The 18,899-nt window shown below is 44.5% G+C and overlaps 1 protein-coding gene across 15 annotated transcripts in view; it reads left to right on the forward strand.

The window, feature by feature from the left end:
- BAALC (BAALC binder of MAP3K1 and KLF4) overlaps nt 1-18,899 on the forward strand; it is an 83,313-nt gene that overhangs the window by 30,419 nt on the left and 33,995 nt on the right. For 7 of the 15 annotated variants that reach the window (XR_012128346.1, XR_005055225.2, XR_012128347.1 and 4 more), the window contains exon 2: nt 5,265-5,339. The exons of 6 other annotated variants lie outside the window; for them this stretch is intronic. Coding sequence is in view for 3 of the 9 variants with exons in the window: in XM_036995870.2 (XP_036851765.1) it covers nt 5,265-5,339 (75 nt within the window). In the remaining 6 variants the exon portion in view is untranslated. Of the gene's footprint in view, nt 1-5,264; nt 5,340-18,036; nt 18,178-18,899 lie in introns of all 15 variants that reach the window. 2 more of the 15 variants (XR_012128350.1, XR_012128349.1) reach the window with 1 other exon arrangement.

Here is an 18,899-nt window from a genome sequence, read left to right on the forward strand (position 1 = left end):
TAGGGCTGTTGTGGTTATTAAATGAGGGAACATACCATAACTAAAATTTATTGAGAATGTATTATGTGCCACGCACAATATTCTAAGTGCTTTGCTCGTATGACTTAGTTGAATTCTCCACAAAGTCTTCCATACAAGAGCCATTATTGTCCCCATTTTACAGAAGAAGGAACTGAATCACAAAGATGTAAAGTAGATTTTTCAGGGTCACTCTGCGTTCCTCACGCAGTAATGATTTTCATTAATACAGACTATGGTGAAGAAATTAGGAGCCATCTGGTTTACCCTTGTCTTCACCTCTCAGCCTGGAGCTGCTGCTTAGTAGGGTAATTCCATTAATGGCAAGGAAATATATCAAAGTGTGTTTCTCAAAATGTCAATAGGAAGGAGGTGTCACTATTTATTTAGCCCATTAGTTGGGGGTCACAGCTGGATGATATAGCAGAATGGAGAAGATGAGGGTGTGGTTATTAAAAGGGCCACACGAAGCATCTTTGTGGTGAGGCAGTCATTCTGTATCTTGACTGTGGTGCTGGATACATGAACCTACACGTGTGATAAAACTGCATGGACCAAATAAAGTATGCAAATGAGTGCAAATAACACTGGAAAAATCTAGATAGGTTGGGTGGATTGTGCCAATATCAGTTCTGGATGTGATTTTGTCCTATTGTTCTGGGGGAAATTGGTAAAAGTCACACACACACAGATCTCTATGTATTATTTCTTACAACTGATCTCAAAAAGTTTAACTTAAAATCAAAACAAAATAAATAGTTCAGAAAGAGAATATGAGAAACTAGTTGTTTTTTAAAATAGGCAGTGGAAAGAAGGAAAGCTGAGATAAGATTGCTAAATTAAATATAAAACTTATTGTGTTTTATGGGGCAAAAAAGAAAAAACAGTCTTTGGGGTTATTCTCTCTAGTAGATGGAAAAGACACTCATGATACACTATCAGTTCACTGCATTTTAAAATATTTGGGTCATGATCAAAGGCACAAGCACTCATGCATACTCAGGAGCAGGGCTTCTCAACCTCTGCACTGGATACATTTTGGGCCTGGAAAATTCTTTGTTGTGGGAGGCTGTCGAGTGCACTGTAGGAAGCTTACTGGCATCCCTGATCTCCACCAGTAGCTGCCCCCCACTCAACACTCAAAACATTTCCAGATGCCTGCCAGGGGTGAAGTTGAGAAACCACGATTCTGGACAATCAGGGCCTGTGGAGCCAGAAGACCTTTAGGTGAGCTTGTTAGGAAGTACACCTAGCATGATATTTATCATCTTTGGCATTATTCCCAAGTTTTGGATAATTCTTCACAAATGAAACTACCAATTACAGGGTCACTGTGCTGGACAGAAGAACAATGCAATCTATCAGGAGTCACAGATGGTTCGCAGAACCAGAGCCTGAGAGGACTCTCTAGGACTGGTCCAACCTCCTCATTTTACAGCTGAGGAATGAGAGTAGAGATGGCCTCCCGAAGGGAAAATTCTTGGCAAAGTGTGTTCAGTTAAATCCTCTTTTGTTCCAAAACAGATTTGAGGCAGTCATTATGGAATCATTAAAACTTTGCGAGCACCAATTATGTGCCAGGTACTGTACCAGGCTCCAGGCTTGGACGATGAATAACACTGGGTTGCTGTCCTCAGGGTATGATGGTCCTATGGGGAGATGAGGCTGTGGGTGAACCATGGCTGGGAGATGAATGTTCAGTAGTGACATTCATCACCAGAAAATGATATGGACGTGGGTGCGGGGGTGGGAGAAGGTCCTGATGCCTGGGGTCTCAGGGAAGTCTAATGAGGACTGGAATTCCCAGTTCTTGATCACAGAGGGGTGGGTGTACCCACTGTAGGAACCTAAAGTTGTTGCTCCTGGCCCAGAGGGAGTGTGAGGCCTGACAGTGATCCGGCCCACAGGGCAGGCCTTGGCCAGGTTCTGGGATTCCTGGTGGCCCACAGGAGAATGATAGAGAGATGGATGCATAAACAGGGACCTGTGAAGAACCCGGGGGAGAAAGGATCTGATTTATAGCCACAAGGTAAGGCCCAAGGTAGGTGGGCTAGTGGGAGGAGTGAAATTCCAAGGTGGAGAACTGAGAACAGCTGGAGCCCAAGGAAGAAGAAATAGCTGTGTTTAGCCACAGGTGTTCAGAGCCTGGTGGTGCCAGAGGCCCGCTGCCATTGTGGGTTCTCAGGGATCTGACCCCCCAGGAACCTGAATCCAGGGCTTCAGTGCTGGCTGCACCGGGGCTCATGTGCTTGGCCACAGGGAGGAAATGCCTCCTGGGACTAAGACTTGAATGCCAACCTCTTAAGAAATACTTGGCAGAGCGTAAGTGACTGACACAGGAGCTGCTTCCAAGATGTTTTACATGCAGAGCATCCACCTCACACACTAGCAGGAAAGGAGGGAGGCTTCCATCCTCTGCATCCTTCAAGCTCTCACCACCTTCCTCGTGATTAATGATAGGGACCAAAGAGAGTAAAGTAGAAGATAGGGAGCAGTGGGATTTCAGGAGAGGATTGGACAAGATAAGGGAGAGAGTGAGGGGCAAGGCGGGGCGCTGCCCGGAAGTTCCAGGAGCTAGTTCAGTGAGCTTTCCCAAGGGAAACCCTTTCTGGAACAGAGGACAGTATGCCGAGGTGTGATGGCCATGATTGTGTGATGAGGAAGATAGCTTTGGAAATGAATGGAGACAGTGGTTTTCAGATCCCCAGATTTTATCAGTCCAACTTTTTAAAGACAAGCAACTGACCAAACAGCTGTGTAATGGCTTTTCTGCCCTCCTTTCCTTTCTAGGTGGTTAGATTAGAAACACTAAAAAACCTCCATAACAGCATCCCTGGGAACAAGCTTGATAGGGAAGAAGGGGAAGAGGGTTGGTTTTTCTTTCCCTGGGATATGAGATGTGGGGTCCCTGTAAGGGTCCCTCTTGCCCCTGCCCTTGTCACCCAGAGGAGGGTGGTTGTGCTGTGGGGGGAGGAAGCGGCAGGGACTGGCTGTGGGAAATTGTAATTTTAGAGCATCAATCTTTGCAAAAGTTCCCTGGGTGTCAGGCTGTGACTGAAGATTCAGGTGAGTGGTTAGAGGGGACTCCATGCCACTAATAAAGTTCTCTGTGTGCTGTAGTTAAATGGTGTCTGCCTTAATGGGTATCCCCCTGGACCTAGTGGCCACAGCTACAGGGCATCTGGACCTAACAGCCATGCCAGAATAAATGAGAATTTGGTCACTAGTAGCTCTTGTAAATACTAACATTTTTTAGCAGTTTCTGTGGCCAATCATGCCACATGGATTATTTCATGTAATTCTCACAACAATCCTATGAAAGAGGTGTTATAATATACTTGTAGGCAAGAAAACTAAGGGTTAGAGGGAATAAGCAACTTGCCAAAATGTCCCACAGAAAAACTGGAGGAGCCGAAGTTCAGACTCCTTAGGAATGGTGACTTCTGTGCTGCTTGGAAGAGGTCACATTTAGCTCTTGCTTGTACCATTGCTGTGTGGCGTGGCCCACCCAGACCGTGATGACCCCAGTTCAGACATTGCTCTGTGCTGTCCTGCTGGTGGCAGGGCCTGCTTTGGTAGCAGGTTTAAAGTTGCTTCCCTTTTACCTGGGATTTTGCAACAAAGTGAAGCCAAGAACCTCCAAACCTGTGTTATAGAGTAAACTTGATAACTGTTCACCAGACATGAATACACATAACCATTCTTTATGTACTGGGTGGTTTGCAGTGTCATTCTGGGGCCAATGCCTGATCTCTCCTTGTGAATTTTTTGGGTGAAGCCCTGAGCTGGATATAAACATTGTTTCCTTCCTGCTACATCCAGGGCCTTTTCTCCTCTTGTCCCCCTCATTCTGTATTCATTGCTGTCTCATACCCCACCCTGGTTTGCCACAGAATTAACTAACATCCCCAAATCCCCCATTTCTTCATCTGCGATTGTGTAACATCTACACTCCATCTACATTTTCTGGGGAGGCTGTTTTGTGAGGCCCTAGTCATCCCCCTGCCCAGTAGGCTGTTGTATAAATCTACAAGATGCTAGAGTGCTTGAATGTTTTCTCCTCCTTTAGCTGAACTCTGCTGTAGCCTATTCTGTGGTGCAAAAACAGAGAGAGAAACTAAGAGGGTGGTTTTACGTGGGCCACTGGGCTTTTAGGAAAAATTTGCCATCTGAAAATCAATAATCTCTAATGAGACTTAAATGTGGATTAAAAATTAAGTGACAGGACTCCAGCACTATTTTCATGACTTCTGGAATCCAGAGGTGAGAGCAGATAGGAAGTAATTTCCATCCTCAAAGCTTTAGACTGAGAGGCCCCGAGGGAAGGACTCTGTCTCATGGATTGTGCTGTACACTTAGTTCGTCTGTCTTCATCAGGAGGCGCTAACTGGCCAGGAATCCCTGATGCCTGTATTAATCCCAAAATGCTTATTAGTGAGAGAGCTTTCAGCTGCAAGGGGCAGAATGTGTTGCCGAAGGCTGCTCGCCGCAGACGGTTAGGAGCTTGTCGTCTCCCACAGCAAGCCGCCGGGAGGAGGGCCTGGCCAGGGCTAGTTGAGGGCGCAGGGCAGCGGGGTCAGGCTTCGGGGTCTCCCCTGCGAGGACGGGTGCCGCTCGCTCTCATACAGCGCCTCTCAGAGGCGGGAAAGGCAGTTTCCTCCTTTGTCACTTTCCCAGTGACATTTACATCTCTGGACAGAATTTAACACTTGCCAACCTCAGAACAAATCACCGGGGAAGGAGAAGATAGTACCATCTCAAGCCTGTCCTGGTCCATCGTTTCAGGCCTGGGGAGGGGCTGCACAGGAGCCGGAGAGCCGGGGTTGGCAGTTCCGCTGCTGTGACAGGAGATGGGGTCTGCCAAGAAGGAAGAGAGCGGTGGGCAACCAGCAATGTGAGGAGTCCCTTGGGAGAATACCAAAGGTGGGGCGAAGGGTGCGGGATAGCAGGGAAGGTCGTATTTCTCTTTCAGTCCAAGACACTTCCATCCCCAAATCCCACTGTCCTGATTCCTCTGGTTTTGGCCCCAAGCCGTTTGCCCTCTTGCCGTGCTTGAATAAAGAGACGATAGTCTAAGGGCTCTGCTGGTCCAACAGTGCTGTGTAGGTAAAATGGCTACGCTCCATTGGTAGGTGGGCAGACTGGATCTGGGGAGGGGGCACCGGGCTGATATAAGGTCCAGGTGATTCACACCTTGGGAGAGCTTCTCTGGCCCTGGTATCATGAGGCATGTCTCCCTGCTGTAGGTGGACATGAGGGCTTCAGTACAACTGCCACAGAATTGCGAGCAGCGTCCATTCTTTTCCAGCACAGAGGCTGGGGTGAGTAACTTCCGAGCCCCACCACCGGTCTTTCATGTTGCTCCACCAGCTTGGGCATGTAATGACGCTCATTGGTCACGGGCGTAGAAGTCATGGTTGTATCGTTGGGATACCTGAGTTTGCAGAGCACTGTTAGTCGCTGACTGAGGTTGCTGCAGGCGGGGTGGGACATCTGCCACGAGGCCGGTGTATTCATTTCCTATGGCTGTTGTAACAAAGTAACACGCGTAGTGGCTCAAACAACACAATTTACTATCTTCCAGTTCTGTGGTCTCACTGGGCTGAGGCGTTGGCAGGGCTGTGCTCCTTCCTGGAGGCTGTTTCCTGGCTCTGTCCAGCCTCTGGAGGCTGTTCACATTACTCCGTTGGTGGTCCCTTCCTGCATCTTCAAAGCTAGTGACATTGCTTCTCTCTGTGCCTTTCTTTTGTCACGCTTTGATTCTCTTCTGCCTCCTTACACTTATAAGGACTCTTAAAATTATACTGGACCCACCCAGATAATTCAGGATAATCTATTTTAAGGTCAGTTTTAAATAGCAACCTTAATTGTAATTAGCAACTTCAATTCCATCCCCTTTGCCACCTAACCTAACATATTCACAAGTTCTGGGGATTCAGAGCAGACATTTTTGGGGAGGAGGCGTTGTTCAGCCAACTACACCATGTCCCTAGGAAGAGCTGTGGTCAGAACAGAGAGGGCTGCAGGTCATTTATTGAGTGCCTACTGTGTGTCAGACAGTAAGCCAAGTGCTTTGTAGATTATCTCATTTACTCTCTCCCAACATTCAACATATACTCTCCCGAATTTAAAAGTAAGAAAATGCTGGCACAAAGAGATTTAGTGACTACTTCATGTCCCATAGCTGCTGATTGGAATTCTCTCTGAATGTCCCCAGTTTATGCTGCCCTCTGTTCCCCTTTGCTCCCTCCCAAATAGGCCTAGAGGCTTCCAAAGGTACGTGAGCACATGTACATATATGTGGGTCTGAGGGACAAAACAGAAAGAGGTCACCCCCTGAACCTGAAGCTGAGGGGAATTGACGTAAAGTAGATGAGAGAGGCAACCTGAAGCAGTGACTCCTCCAAGGAGAGCTTGCGGACTCCTTGGCTGCTGAGAACAGAAGGCCGTCGGGGTGCAGGCTCAGGAGACCCAGCTATACTACAGCACAGAAAACTGCCATCTACTTGATTGATTTATAACTTGCTGATGTAAGGGTGCCTTTGGAGCCCGATCAAAGCAGGATCTGATTCATAAAAAATCTTGGTTTTTTTATCTGCCCTCTGTAAAGGGAGGGCACAAGTGCAGTGAAGGACAGTGGGGCCATCTTCCTGACCTGGCTTTGCCACTCCAAAGCCTGGGTGCTGTAGCCTCAGAATCTTCCAGTTCTCTGTATTCTGATTCCTTGCTCACCAAGAAATTTTCTGCCTGATTTGGTCTCTCATAGCTGAGTGGCTGTCCTATAAAACCATGGTTTCCAACCTGAGCCAGTCTGAGTCGATCATTTAATTCACTTGAGATTGGCCTCTTTGTTCACTCTATCCATCAGCACTCCAAACCTTCACCACCCCGAGGCCCGCATTCCCATCACAGGCCCCTTCCTTTTGGGGGAGCATGCACACCTGCTACTGAGAAATGGACACATGATTTTCTCCTCCCAACTTTCTAATTTTTTCCTATGTTTTCATATTCTGGTTTTTGTTTTTGTTTCCCCCCCCTAATTTCTGATGTTTTCCTCTATGCTAGGTTGGAATTTTCACATTCTCTTTCTATCCTGTTGGTTATCCTCAACTTTTAGCACATACTTTATCTGTCTGACTTAACTTCATTTAGTTTAATGCCTTAAAGATTTGTCCACAGTGTCACAAATGGTTTCTTTTTATGGCCAAGTAATATTCCATTGTGTGTATATATAAATCATATCATATTTCTTTCTCCATTTATCCATTGATGGCCATGAGATAGGTTCTTCTGTGTCTTGGCTATTATAAATAATGCTGCAATGAACAGGGGGTACACTTACCTCTTCAAGATAGTAATTTCCTTTCCTTCATATATATACCCAGAAGTAGGATTGCTGGGTCATATGGTAGATCTAGCTTTAATTTTTTGAGGAACTGCCATACTGTTTTCCATAGTAGCTGCACCAATTTACATTCCCATCAACAGTGCATGAGGATTCCCTTTTCTCCGCATCCTCACATGCACTTTTCTCTCTTTTTAAAAAAATATATTAAATAGCCATTCTGACAGGTGCAAGGTGCTGTCTCACTGTAGTTTTGATGCATATTTCTCTGATGATTAGTTATGTTGAGCACCTTTTCATGTACTCGTTGGCCATTTGTATGTCTTCTATTGAAAACAGTCTATTTAGGTCCTTTGCCCACTTTTTAATTGGTTTTTTTTTTTGCTATTATTTGGTTCCTTATATATTTTAGATACTACATAGATATTTAGATATTATATAGATATATTAACCCCTTATTTGCAAATATTTTCTCTGATTCTATAGGTGTTACCCTTTCATTTTGTGGATTGTTTCCTTTGCTGTGCAGAAGCTTTTTAGTTTGATACAGTCCCACCTTGTTTATTTTTGCTTTTATTGCTGTGCTTTTGGTGTCAAATCCAAAAAATCATCTCCAAGACCCATGTCAAGGAGCTTCTTCCCTGTGTTTTCTTCTAGGAGTTTTACAGTTTCAGGGCATACATTGAAGTCTTGACTACATTTCAAGTTAATTGTTATGAGTGGTGTAAGACAGAGATCCAGTTTCATTCCTTTGCATGTGGATATCCAGTTTTCCCAACACAACTGAAGAGACTATCTTTGCCCCTAACAAAGCATTATACTTTAGTTTATGCCAAGGCCTCCCTACTTAGATGGCTTGCATTACTGCCTCACAGGTGTTCTGGGAGAACAGAGATGGACATGTCCTCTAGAAAGAACCAGGTGTGTACTTTTCCCCTGCTGGGGATCTGTCTTTGAAGGTCAACTGCATATCCATGGAAGATGTCTTGCTTCCATGGAATTACAGTTCCATAGGTACCCCAAGTTCTTACCTAGAGGTCTGTTGTATTAGCTACACCTCCCTTAAATTGGTGTTTATTTCTTTCACTTTTCCATATACACCAATGGCAAACATTGTGTTTCTTAGAAATGGTTGAATAATGAGGTATCTCAATCTCTGAATTTTCTTGGGCACTAGAACTGGAATGGAAAGCTATCCCTCATCGCTAACCGGAGGAGAGGAGATTAGGGCAGTTTATCACTCCCTGCCTGCATTATTCAGTTAGGTCAAAAAACCTTTCTGTAATTCTTAGAAATCTGCACATTGTGAGATAATTTTAAAAGCAGCTTTTAAGAGGAAAAAACACTGAGGTTAAATATGAACATCAATTTTAAAAATATACCTCCTAAAAAGCTTTTGTACAGCTAAAGAAACCATCAACAGAAGGAAAAGGCAGCCTACAGTATGGGAGAATATATTTGCAAATGATATATCCAGTAAGGGGCTAACATCCAAAATACATAAAGAACTCATATGACTCAACACCATAAAAATAAGTAACCCTATTAAAAAATGGGCAGAGGACCTGAATAGACATTTTTCCAAAGAAGAAATACAGATGGCCAACAGGCACATGAAAAGATGCTCCACATCACTAATCATCAGGGAAAATGCAAATCAAAACTACAACGAGGTATCACCTCACACCAGTCAGAATGGCCACTATCCAAAAGACAAGAAAAACAAGTGTTGGCAAGGATGTGGAGAAATGGGAAGCTTCCTGCACTGTTAGTGAGAATGTGAATTTGTGCAGCCACTATGGTAAGCAGTATGGAGGTTTCTCAAAAAACTAAAAATAGAAATGCCATACAACCCAGTAATTCCATTTCTAGGAATTTATCCCCTCCCAAAAAATCTGTGATTCAAAAAGATATATGCACCCCTGTGTTTACTGCTACATTATTTACAATAGCCAAGATATGGGTATCCATTGGCAGGTGAATGGATAAAGATGTACATATACACAACAGAATATTATTCAGCCATTAAAAAGAATGAAATCCTGCCATTTGCAACAACAAGGTTGGACTTAGAGGGTATTATGCGAAATGAAATAATCCAGGTGGAGAAAGACAAATGCCATATGATTCACTTATATGTGGAATTTAAAAACAAAACAAAACAAAATGAACAAAATATGGTTCAAGGTTATGGTATTTTTCAAAACTTAATCCAAAATGTCCTCAATTCTCCCTGGCCTCTGGGTACACATGGGCTCACATGAATAGTAAAGAGCTCATTTCACTGTTTCTTGCCTCCACTTGTTCTCTTAGGAACCTAGCCTTTTTGCAGTCTCCCAACGTATTTCAGGGGGTCCCCCAGGCTGTGTCTCACAAGTAAGACTGGCTTGCTTCTGTTCTTCTACCATGGGGTCCTGTTTTTGCTTTTTGGTTTTTGACTTTCTGGTTTAGAGGCTGCCCCCTCGCTCCCCACACACATCCCAGGCTCTGGCATAACTTCCAGGCACATCTACTTTTGTAGCTGGGCATCACTGCCGCTCCAGTGGGCCCCAAAGTCCCCTCTTCTTAGTGCCAGAACTACTGAGACTCTAAAGCAGTGGGTCCCAACCAGGCAATTTTGCCTGCCAGGGGACACTGGCAAGGTCTGGCAACGATGTGGGTTGTCATAACTGGGCAGGTGCTATTATAGGCACTTCACGTCTAGGGGCCATGGGTGCTGCCAAACTGCCTGCGGTGCTCAGGAGAGCTGCCCATGGCGAAGTGCTATCCGTCCGCAAACGTCAGTACCGCTGAGGCTGAGAGACTGTGCTTTAGAGCCAGGGTATCTGGAATGAGCAGTTATGTTAAAAAGGGAAGAAAAACTCTCCCCTTTTTTGTGTTAGGCTGTAGTCATAGCGGGGCCCCCAGGAAGCGTTGCTTGTACCTGTGTCATAGATAACTTTGGCAAATAGCTTTCTAAATTTTTGCTCACTGTACCGCTTCTCCCTGGGGTCAGGTTGTGCAGAAGACAGATCTCAAGGACAAATGCTGATTCTCTTTAAATTGCTCCTCCCTTCTGACCTGAGGCTTGGCTCTTTTTACTGGGTGAGGCCTGCTGGGCCTGGCTGCTATTCTCTTAGGGTGACTTGTTTTTGGGGGAGGGCTCTTCAGGCACTAATGCAAATGTGCTGCTACCTCCCACCAGTTTGGACATGTCTGAACTCTGGAGCAGATCCCAGCTTAAGCTCAACGAGAGAATCTCGTCCAGGTACTACAGAGCTTAGACGACTGCTATTGAAGCGTAAAGCTTGTGGTTTGCACTGCATGTCAGAACTCTTTTGGTGGCAAGTAATAAATCAACATCCAATAAAACAAAATTCTAGGCCAGAGAAGGACTGCATTGGTTCAGATATCAAAAAAGTCAAGGGGAGTTAGTAGAATTCATGCCTCATATCGAAAATTACCGAGTATCATAATTCTTCCAGGTGGTAAAGATACCTCAAGACAAATGCTGGGCATAGAAGCCACAGGGCATAAATCTGCAAAGAAGTAAAAAGCTAACCTTTTCAAAGAAGATTGCTTCTCTCTCACTTACCAACTTTACATTTCCCTGTATGGCCCCAGAAGATGACTGGTTAGCCAGAGACGGGTAAGATTCCTCAAGGGAGGAACAACCTAAGACAGGCACAGTCGCAGGGGGGCCATCAGGTGAGAAATTGGGGATCAACAGAGGTGAGGCTTAGAACCTCAGCCCCCCTGTTTTGAGAGAAATCTTCTGCATCCGTGGATGTTTTGTTTCCTTTGTCTAACTTGGATTAATACTTAGTTTATAGGCACAGACCTGATCATCTACATTTGTCCTCTTACAGCACTAAATTATGTTTTCTACCTTTATCTTGCATCTATCTACCACTTCAGCATTTTATTTAAAAAATAATAATAATAATAAGGGAGAAATGTGGGATTCACATATAAATCAAGTATAAAAATCAAACGAATAATCATATCTGACTTGATTGTTTATAGTTCATGATGCATGATAAAAACTGAAAGTTTCTGTGATATGACTGCCCTTGCACTGTTCACGATGTAAGAACTTATTCACTATGTAAGAATTTGTTCACCATGTAAGAACTTGTTCGTTATACTTCAGAAGATTGGAGACTGTTGAGAATTAGGCTTGGGGTTGATTAATGATTGTGCATTGAGTCCCCTATACAGAATTTTATTGTTGTTAACAACCATTTGATCAATAAATATGAGAGATGCCTTCTCAAAAAAAAAAAAAGTCAAGGGACGGGTTGGCTTGCGGTGAGGCTGCGTTCAAGGCTCACATGATATCGGGGACCCTGTGCCTCCTTCCCCATCTCGCAAATCCCTTTTTCTGTGCAGACTCCATTCTCAGAAAGGGTCTCCCCTCAGTGTTCAGACCACTGCCACAGCTCCCCAAGTCCAAGTCCACTGGGTGAGAGAGAGCCTCTGTTCCAGCAGCTCCTGCAGAGGCCCTGTGAGTCACCAACTTGGGTCATGTGACACCACTGAGTCAATCACATGGTCAGTGAGAATGCATTGGTGATTGGCTGTGCCCTTGATCAAGTGCTCCAACCCGGCCCACCCAGTGTGAAAGTGGGAGGGTGGGGTTACTGGGAAAAAAATACTTCAGTGGTGGGGGCCAAGCCCTCTGCTCCTGGTGTAGAATATTAGGCTCTATTAAATGGGCTATGGGACTATTAAGTAGATCAAGAGAATCTCTGATGAAGAGTATATCTCTTTAAGATGAGAAAGGATTGATAGTTTTATGTTTAAGCACTGCACAGTGCTCGGTGTGGGGAGCTGGGACGGTAGGGAGTTCTAAATGAACCTCTGATAGAAAACATTGCCTGCTTGTTCCTCCAGTTGTTTTCTGTAGCCCTGTAATTTGGTTTATCCTCTTTAGTCTTTCAGGACATGAAATTTATAAACCCTGTTTGATTTTTGCATGATAATGTGCCAAGATGTTTTTGATTGTGATGCATACTTATATTTTTCTATATCTCAATTTATTCATGTTTCAGATGTTTCCTAAAATTGCTTGTGAAATCTCATTTTTATTTTAATAGGCAACTTTCTAAAATAATGTTTCATTACTTTCCTTAAAAAGTCAAAATGTGGCAATTGAATACTTTTAATTTCCATTAAAGTGCATTTATTCAACTGCATATCCAAGTACTGTTTTTAAGTATAACTTTAAAAAAATCCATTTTTAAGAATAAAAGTGCCTTTGTATCTGTCTCAGTACAGTTGTGAGGCTTAAAGTAAAGCAACTAATTCAGTGCTGGAAGTGTGGTGGGCTCTCTCTATAACTAGAAACTCCCTTCTGCTTATTTTTAGAACCATTAAAAAATGTGATGAAGAAAAAAGTGGAGTATATCCACTGCAGTTTGTAGAAATGGTGATGTTCATGTTTGCCAAGAGGTTATAAGACTTAAAGCTAAGTTACAGCTCTAACTTAAATAAAATATATAATTTAACAATTAAAAATTATTTTGAGAACAGATTGTGCAAGAATCTGCTAAAAAAAGTATTGCTCTATTTCCAAAGCCTTATTTGAGAAAAATATAGTGTAAATGAGAGCAAAATCTAAAATGCCAAAGTTCTTTGAGAGCTATCTTCTTTCTGGGTTAGCAAGGAGCATGTGATAGGCTTTGTCCCTGAGGGAATGAACAGTCTAACAGGGGAGAGAAAACCTGGAAGCTTGGAATAAACAAGGAATCATTTAGTGCTGAATTGTGTGATGTTGACCCTAGACGTGGATGTTATTGAACAAGCACTGACCAGTGTTGCCTTCCCCAGCCTGGGAAGGTGGAGGAGGGAGGATGCGCATTGCAGGCAGGAGGTCATCCTGAGCAGTAGCCCCCAGGTGGGTACGACCATGGCCCTTATGTGGAACCTAAGGCTCTACCAGCCTGCCTGCAGGTGAGTTGTGTGATTCAAGACAAGCCCAGAGGATGGAGCACTGAAGAGCTGGGCAGAGGTGTTTTGGATCTACGCAATGGAGCGATATGGTGTGAGGAAGAAAGCCATGCTTTGGGGATATTGATCTTTCTATCTAGGGTGTGGATTTTCCAGACAGTGAAGAGAGACTGGAATCAAGGAGCCTAGCTGTAGGCTATTGCAGTAACCCAGAGGTGAGGTGCTTTGGACCTCTCCAACGGGGGCATAAATGGAGAGCAAAGAACTATTTGGGCAGATGTATAAAGAAGAAATAACAGGGCTTAGTGTCAGACTCAGTTACAGAGAACAAAGAAGAGAAAGGAAGTAACTCAAGTTCTTAAAGCTAGAAGCTAGAAAATTGGTGGCATGCGTGACGTAAATGAGAGTCAGCAAGGGGACCTGGACTGAAGGTAATACAGCAAGTTTGGTTTGGACAGTTGCATGTAAAGTGGCTTGAAAGACTTCCTTGTGGAAATGAGACTGCAGGACTGGTTCTTCTGGGCTGTCAGCACCTCTGCTTCCATCTCTCCCACTTTTCTCCCTTGTCTCTTGAATCCATCGTGTTCCACCCACACCCATCCCATTGTTTAGCTGAGATGCTCCGTTGCCTCTTGCCTCTGGATAGTGCACTAGTCCTAACAGATTTCCCTTCCTCCAGTCTCATCCTCTTTAATCCATCATCTTCCATGCCGTTGAACTTACCCTCATATTTTATTGATGCTCATAATTTTGCTTTTCAGATTACTGATTCAGTATTTATCTAAGGATATTATAGAGCATTGCAGTGGATTATAAATGGAACCCCCTTTGATTTTCTCTAAGAAAAGCAAGTAAAAGATTTAGATTGCTTTCTAATAACTTACAAGTGTTGAAAATCGCTTTTTTTCAGTCTAATGTCATTCTGACAAGGGACCTGAGAAGGATGACTGGATTTGTAAGCACTGCATTGATTTCTATTTCTGACTCTCTCACTAGATGTGAGCATTTGCAGGGTGAGGACTGTGATGAATGCCTGTGAGTCACCAGAGCCTGGTGGAACATCTGGCATGCGTTGGGGTTTAGCAAATACTGATTTGAGATGAACTGATAGGAGCAGAGTTGGATATCAGATATGAGCTAAATTAGTGAAGATGGATGTAGTCTCTGAGAGAGAAGTATATTAGAACGTAGAGTGGGGAACAAGATTTTTAGGGTGGCCATCTTCTCAGTGATGTATGAGCCGCCATGTGCTGATTTTTCTGGACAGAACTAGGAAGCCGTGGGTGAGTAGTGTGGGGACTGAGTAAACCAGCCCTGGTACTGCATCTCTCTGAGTCCTTGCATGATCCTGGGTTCATGAAGTCTTCCACAGGGCTGCCTACCTTCTTATCTATCCCTGAGGTCTGATCCAGATATTTTGAATGGGAAACTTGAAGAAAAATCAGTTTTGCTATTATCATTTTACACTAAAGTGTCTTAGAGGATAATTCTTAGAAGGGATTTTTATTTTCTCAGGCTCTCTATCCCCTGGTTCTGTTATGCCAAGCCCAGCAGAACTGTTTCAGAGTGGAATCTGTGCATTTGGTGTGGGATCAGGTCCAAAAGTAGGTTTATTGACTTTATGGATAATGTCCAAACTTTTCCACTGGAAAAGCCACCTCCTTCTGTAATTATCAGGAGTTTTAATATAATTTAAAGCAAAGCCAGCTGTACTTACTCCCAGAACCTTGCAAGAACTTGTAAGAAGGGGGGAGCTTGAACTTCAACTTCTCAAATAAAAAGTAAGCTTAAGCCTAATTTTAAGGCTACCCAGGGAAAGCTTCAGAGATAGGAACTGTGGATTTAAGAGCCAATTATTGCATCTCAGAAATACAGTATCATATCAGCCCATTAGAGTTTTTATTTATGCTTCCAGTAGAAAACCCACAGCATCTCTGTCATTTGCAGATGGTGCAGAAAGATGTTGGATATCACCACCTGCTTAAACATTCAGAGGGAACTGGATAGTGAGAAGGTTGTCAAGCTTAATCGTGTTCATTCTGGCTGTGTCCTTTTGAAATTGTTACTGAAAACCTTTACATCTAGATTGTGGTTACAGATGATTATCCTAATTCATTTGCTGCTGTTCTTCTTTAACCCTCCTTCTTTCTAAGTACACAATTGCACTTCTCAGGTGTGTGTTTTGGCAAAAGACATTTTCCAAAGTGGTGTAAGTGCCAGCCACAGCCTTCAGAGAGTAGTTTCCAATTTGATGAGTCCAGCTGGGAAGACAGTCATCTCAAAAATGCATTCAGATGGCCAAAGGAAATTCTAGAAGGAGGCAGAGCCCCAAAGGCCAGGCTCTCCTTGCTGGACCCCCTGCCTGCAGGCTTGAGTCCTTCAGCCGAATCTCCCACGCTGTTCCAAGGCTGCCGTCACCCACAGGACACGGTCCAGATTCCTTAACAGGGCATGCGGCTGCCCATGCTTTGGCCTCCACCGCTCTTTGGTCAGTTTTGTACTTAGCCACCAGCAATACTAGTTGAACGTATCTGTTCCTCACATTCCAGCTATCACTGCCAAAGGACAAGGGCTGAGTCTCTCTCCCTCACTGCTGCAGTCCCAGCCCTGGAACAGATCCTGGCACATTGGAGAGGTGCAGGAAAGGGTCGTGACTGTGTGACCCACTCTACCATGGCCCGTTTTTCTCCATTTTTCTTCAGCACAAGAGAGGCCTGGTAGCTGGCCAAGCTCCAAATGATGTATCTTTCCAGAGAAGGTGAGGCGCAGTGAGGGTTTGTGACCATTAGCTCTTATCTTTTATCCCTGTCACGTGTGTCACCTACCAACCCTCTGATAACATGTAGTAAACAGACCCTGATATAACAGAAATCTGCTCTGTAACCTGGGGCTTCTGCTTGAGCTCAGTCTTCTGACCTCTTTATTGGCTTTCTGGGTGTTAGATAGTTTGGGGTTACTGTGCCCTGACCAGACCTGGGACAAAGTTGTGGACTTGGCAGAGTTGCTCTTCGATGACACTCTCCCCATTTTCCTTCATCTGCCTAGAGCTCCACCCTTTCAGAAAGGATCTTAAATCAGCCGTGTGCATCTTGTTATATACCTGGGGGTGGGAAGTTGTGAAATTAACCCATTGTGCCAGGCTGATCTCTCTTTTTCTTTGATCGCCAATCTTTGATGCAGATGTCAGAATTTTTATTTTGTACCCAAGGAAATTGAGGCTTAGTGGGGCAGTGCAAGACAGGAGCAAGATGTGTTTGGAATCACACAGATCTGAGTATTGAGTCCTGGCTCCACAATTGGCAGGTTTGTCTTTGAGCAAGTTATTTGGCCTGTCTGGGCCAGTGGCCTAGTCTGTAAAATGGGAATAATCATAGCAAAGAGCTTGACACCTTTTAGAACAAAAGTAAAGAAAAGGTAAGTGTTATTTAATTCTCTTGGGAAAGGTCAGACAGCTTGCAAGTGGGGTGGCTGGCATCTGCTCCCAGGTCTGCCTAGCTCCAGGGCAGTGCCTGTCCCCCTGTAACATGCTCCTCCTGGGTGTACAGCCAGCAGGCCACCAGTGATGCTTGTTGAATTAGTATGAATTTAAGTCATTCAGCTCACAGACTTAGGGCCCAAGAGGTTCAGTCTCAGAATGGAGTCAGATTCAGAGATCCGAAATGAAGGAAAACAACCAGTTCAAATCTTACTCTGTCTCACAGAAAATGTCACAAAGAAAGGAGTTGCGCTTTTTTTTTCTAGCTTTATCAAGGTATAACTGACAAATAAAATTGTGAGATATTTGAAGTGTTCAATGTGACTTAATATACATACACATTACTAAAGATTCCCCCATCAATTTAATTAACACATCTGTCACCTCACATATTTACTTTTATTTATTAATTTTTTTTGTGAACACTTAAGTTCCAATTATATAACAAATACCAATTATACAGTGCAGCGTTTCCAGCTATAGTCACCAGGTTATACAGTAGATTCACAGGTTGTATTTATCTTACAGCTGAAAGTTTGTACCTTTTTATGAACCTCTCCCTATTTCCCCCAACCCCCTGTGCCTGGCAACCTCTTCTCTACTTTCTGTGAGTTAACATTTTTTTCCCTAAAATTCTTCATATAAGTGAGACCATGCAGTATTTGTCTTTCTCTGTCTGGTTTATTTCACTGAAGTGTAATACCCTCTGTTTTGATCCATGTTGTCACAAATGGCAGGATTTTGGAGGTTTACTTTCGATGCAAAACAAAAGCTCTTTGAAATCCTCTGACTCAGACTTTTCTACAAGCCAGGCAGCAGTGTCTCCCATCTCCCCAAATCTCTCCTCCCCCTTTCTGCCCCTGACGCCGCTCTTCTGCTTCCTGTTCCTTCCCCACCTAATCAACTTAGCGTCCCTCTTTTCTTTGACTTCCTTTCCACCAGTTAATTACCTGGATTCTTAAGCCCAGAAGCAAGCCATGAGGTCATCCTAGTGAACAAGAATCCTCACTGCTTTTAAAAGATTGGGAAAGGTGGAGAGGGGTAAATTTAAAGTTACCATATTCCCTCTCCTGGACTAACTAAATTTTAAACCTTAGTGCTGATCAGAGTGTAAAAGACCCTGTACCCTGGGTAAGGATCAAGCGTCAGTGGAAAGGAGGGGGCATTTTGGAGGCAGGGTCATCCTTCCCTTCTGCACAGAGTTGGCCCTGTAGCCCTTCCGGCCTAGAATCGCAGGCCCAGGTGTAAGGCCCTTCTCACCTTGCAGAGAGCCCTATGGTCAAGGCTCCCCTTTGCCGCAGTGATGCAGCCATCTGCAGAGAGAGGCAAGCAAAGCCCTGTGCGACTCGCTCCTGACCTGGACCATTGCCAGCTCCGGGCCAGCAACATTGCTCATCCCTCTCAGCAGGTGGGTTCAAGTGACCTTACTGAGCTGAGGCTCTTGTCTGCCTTCACCAGAAGTTAGGGGTGTTCTCATCGAGGAGCAGCTGTCCCTCCTTCCTGCAGCATGGACTCCCAAAGGGCAAATGGAATCTGGGGAGCCCTATGGGACCGTCTTCACATTTGCTCTCAACCCTGACTCCTGGAAAGATGCTGGGCTTGTTTGGGAGTCCCTGGGAGCCACTGCAACCTCCAGAGAGTGGATGGCCGGCGGCATGTGACTGGTCTCACTTTTGGGGCTGATTTCACTGTTTATGTGAGTTCTCCCTTCACTGCCTGACATCTGCCCAGTTTTCGCAACAGCAAGCATGTTTCAAGTTTGCATTTGCTTTCTTTGGAGTTTCAGCCGTTTGGTATACATCGTGGGGGAAAGCACAGAACACAGAGAGGTCTACAGGGCAGCTTCTGGCAGTGATGATATGCTCCGGCAACCTGCCCAACCGTTCACGACTCCTTCAACAAACAGTTCTTGAATGCTAATATATGCCACGCGTGGTATGAACAAGGCAGGCATGGTCTTTGTCTTCCTGTAGCAACCAGGCTAGTGGGGCAGGCAGGCATGGAACAAAAACGTCCAGCAGTGGTGAGTATTCTGAAGAAGTACAGGGGGCTGTGGGAGGTAAACGGGCCCCACCCAGGTGTGAGGGAGGTATCTGGGAAGGCCCCTGAGGAGGCGTGTTTAAGTTGAGA

The sequence above is a fragment of the Manis javanica genome, chromosome 2 (assembly GCF_040802235.1).
Source record: "Manis javanica isolate MJ-LG chromosome 2, MJ_LKY, whole genome shotgun sequence".
NCBI lineage: Eukaryota > Metazoa > Chordata > Mammalia > Pholidota > Manidae > Manis > Manis javanica.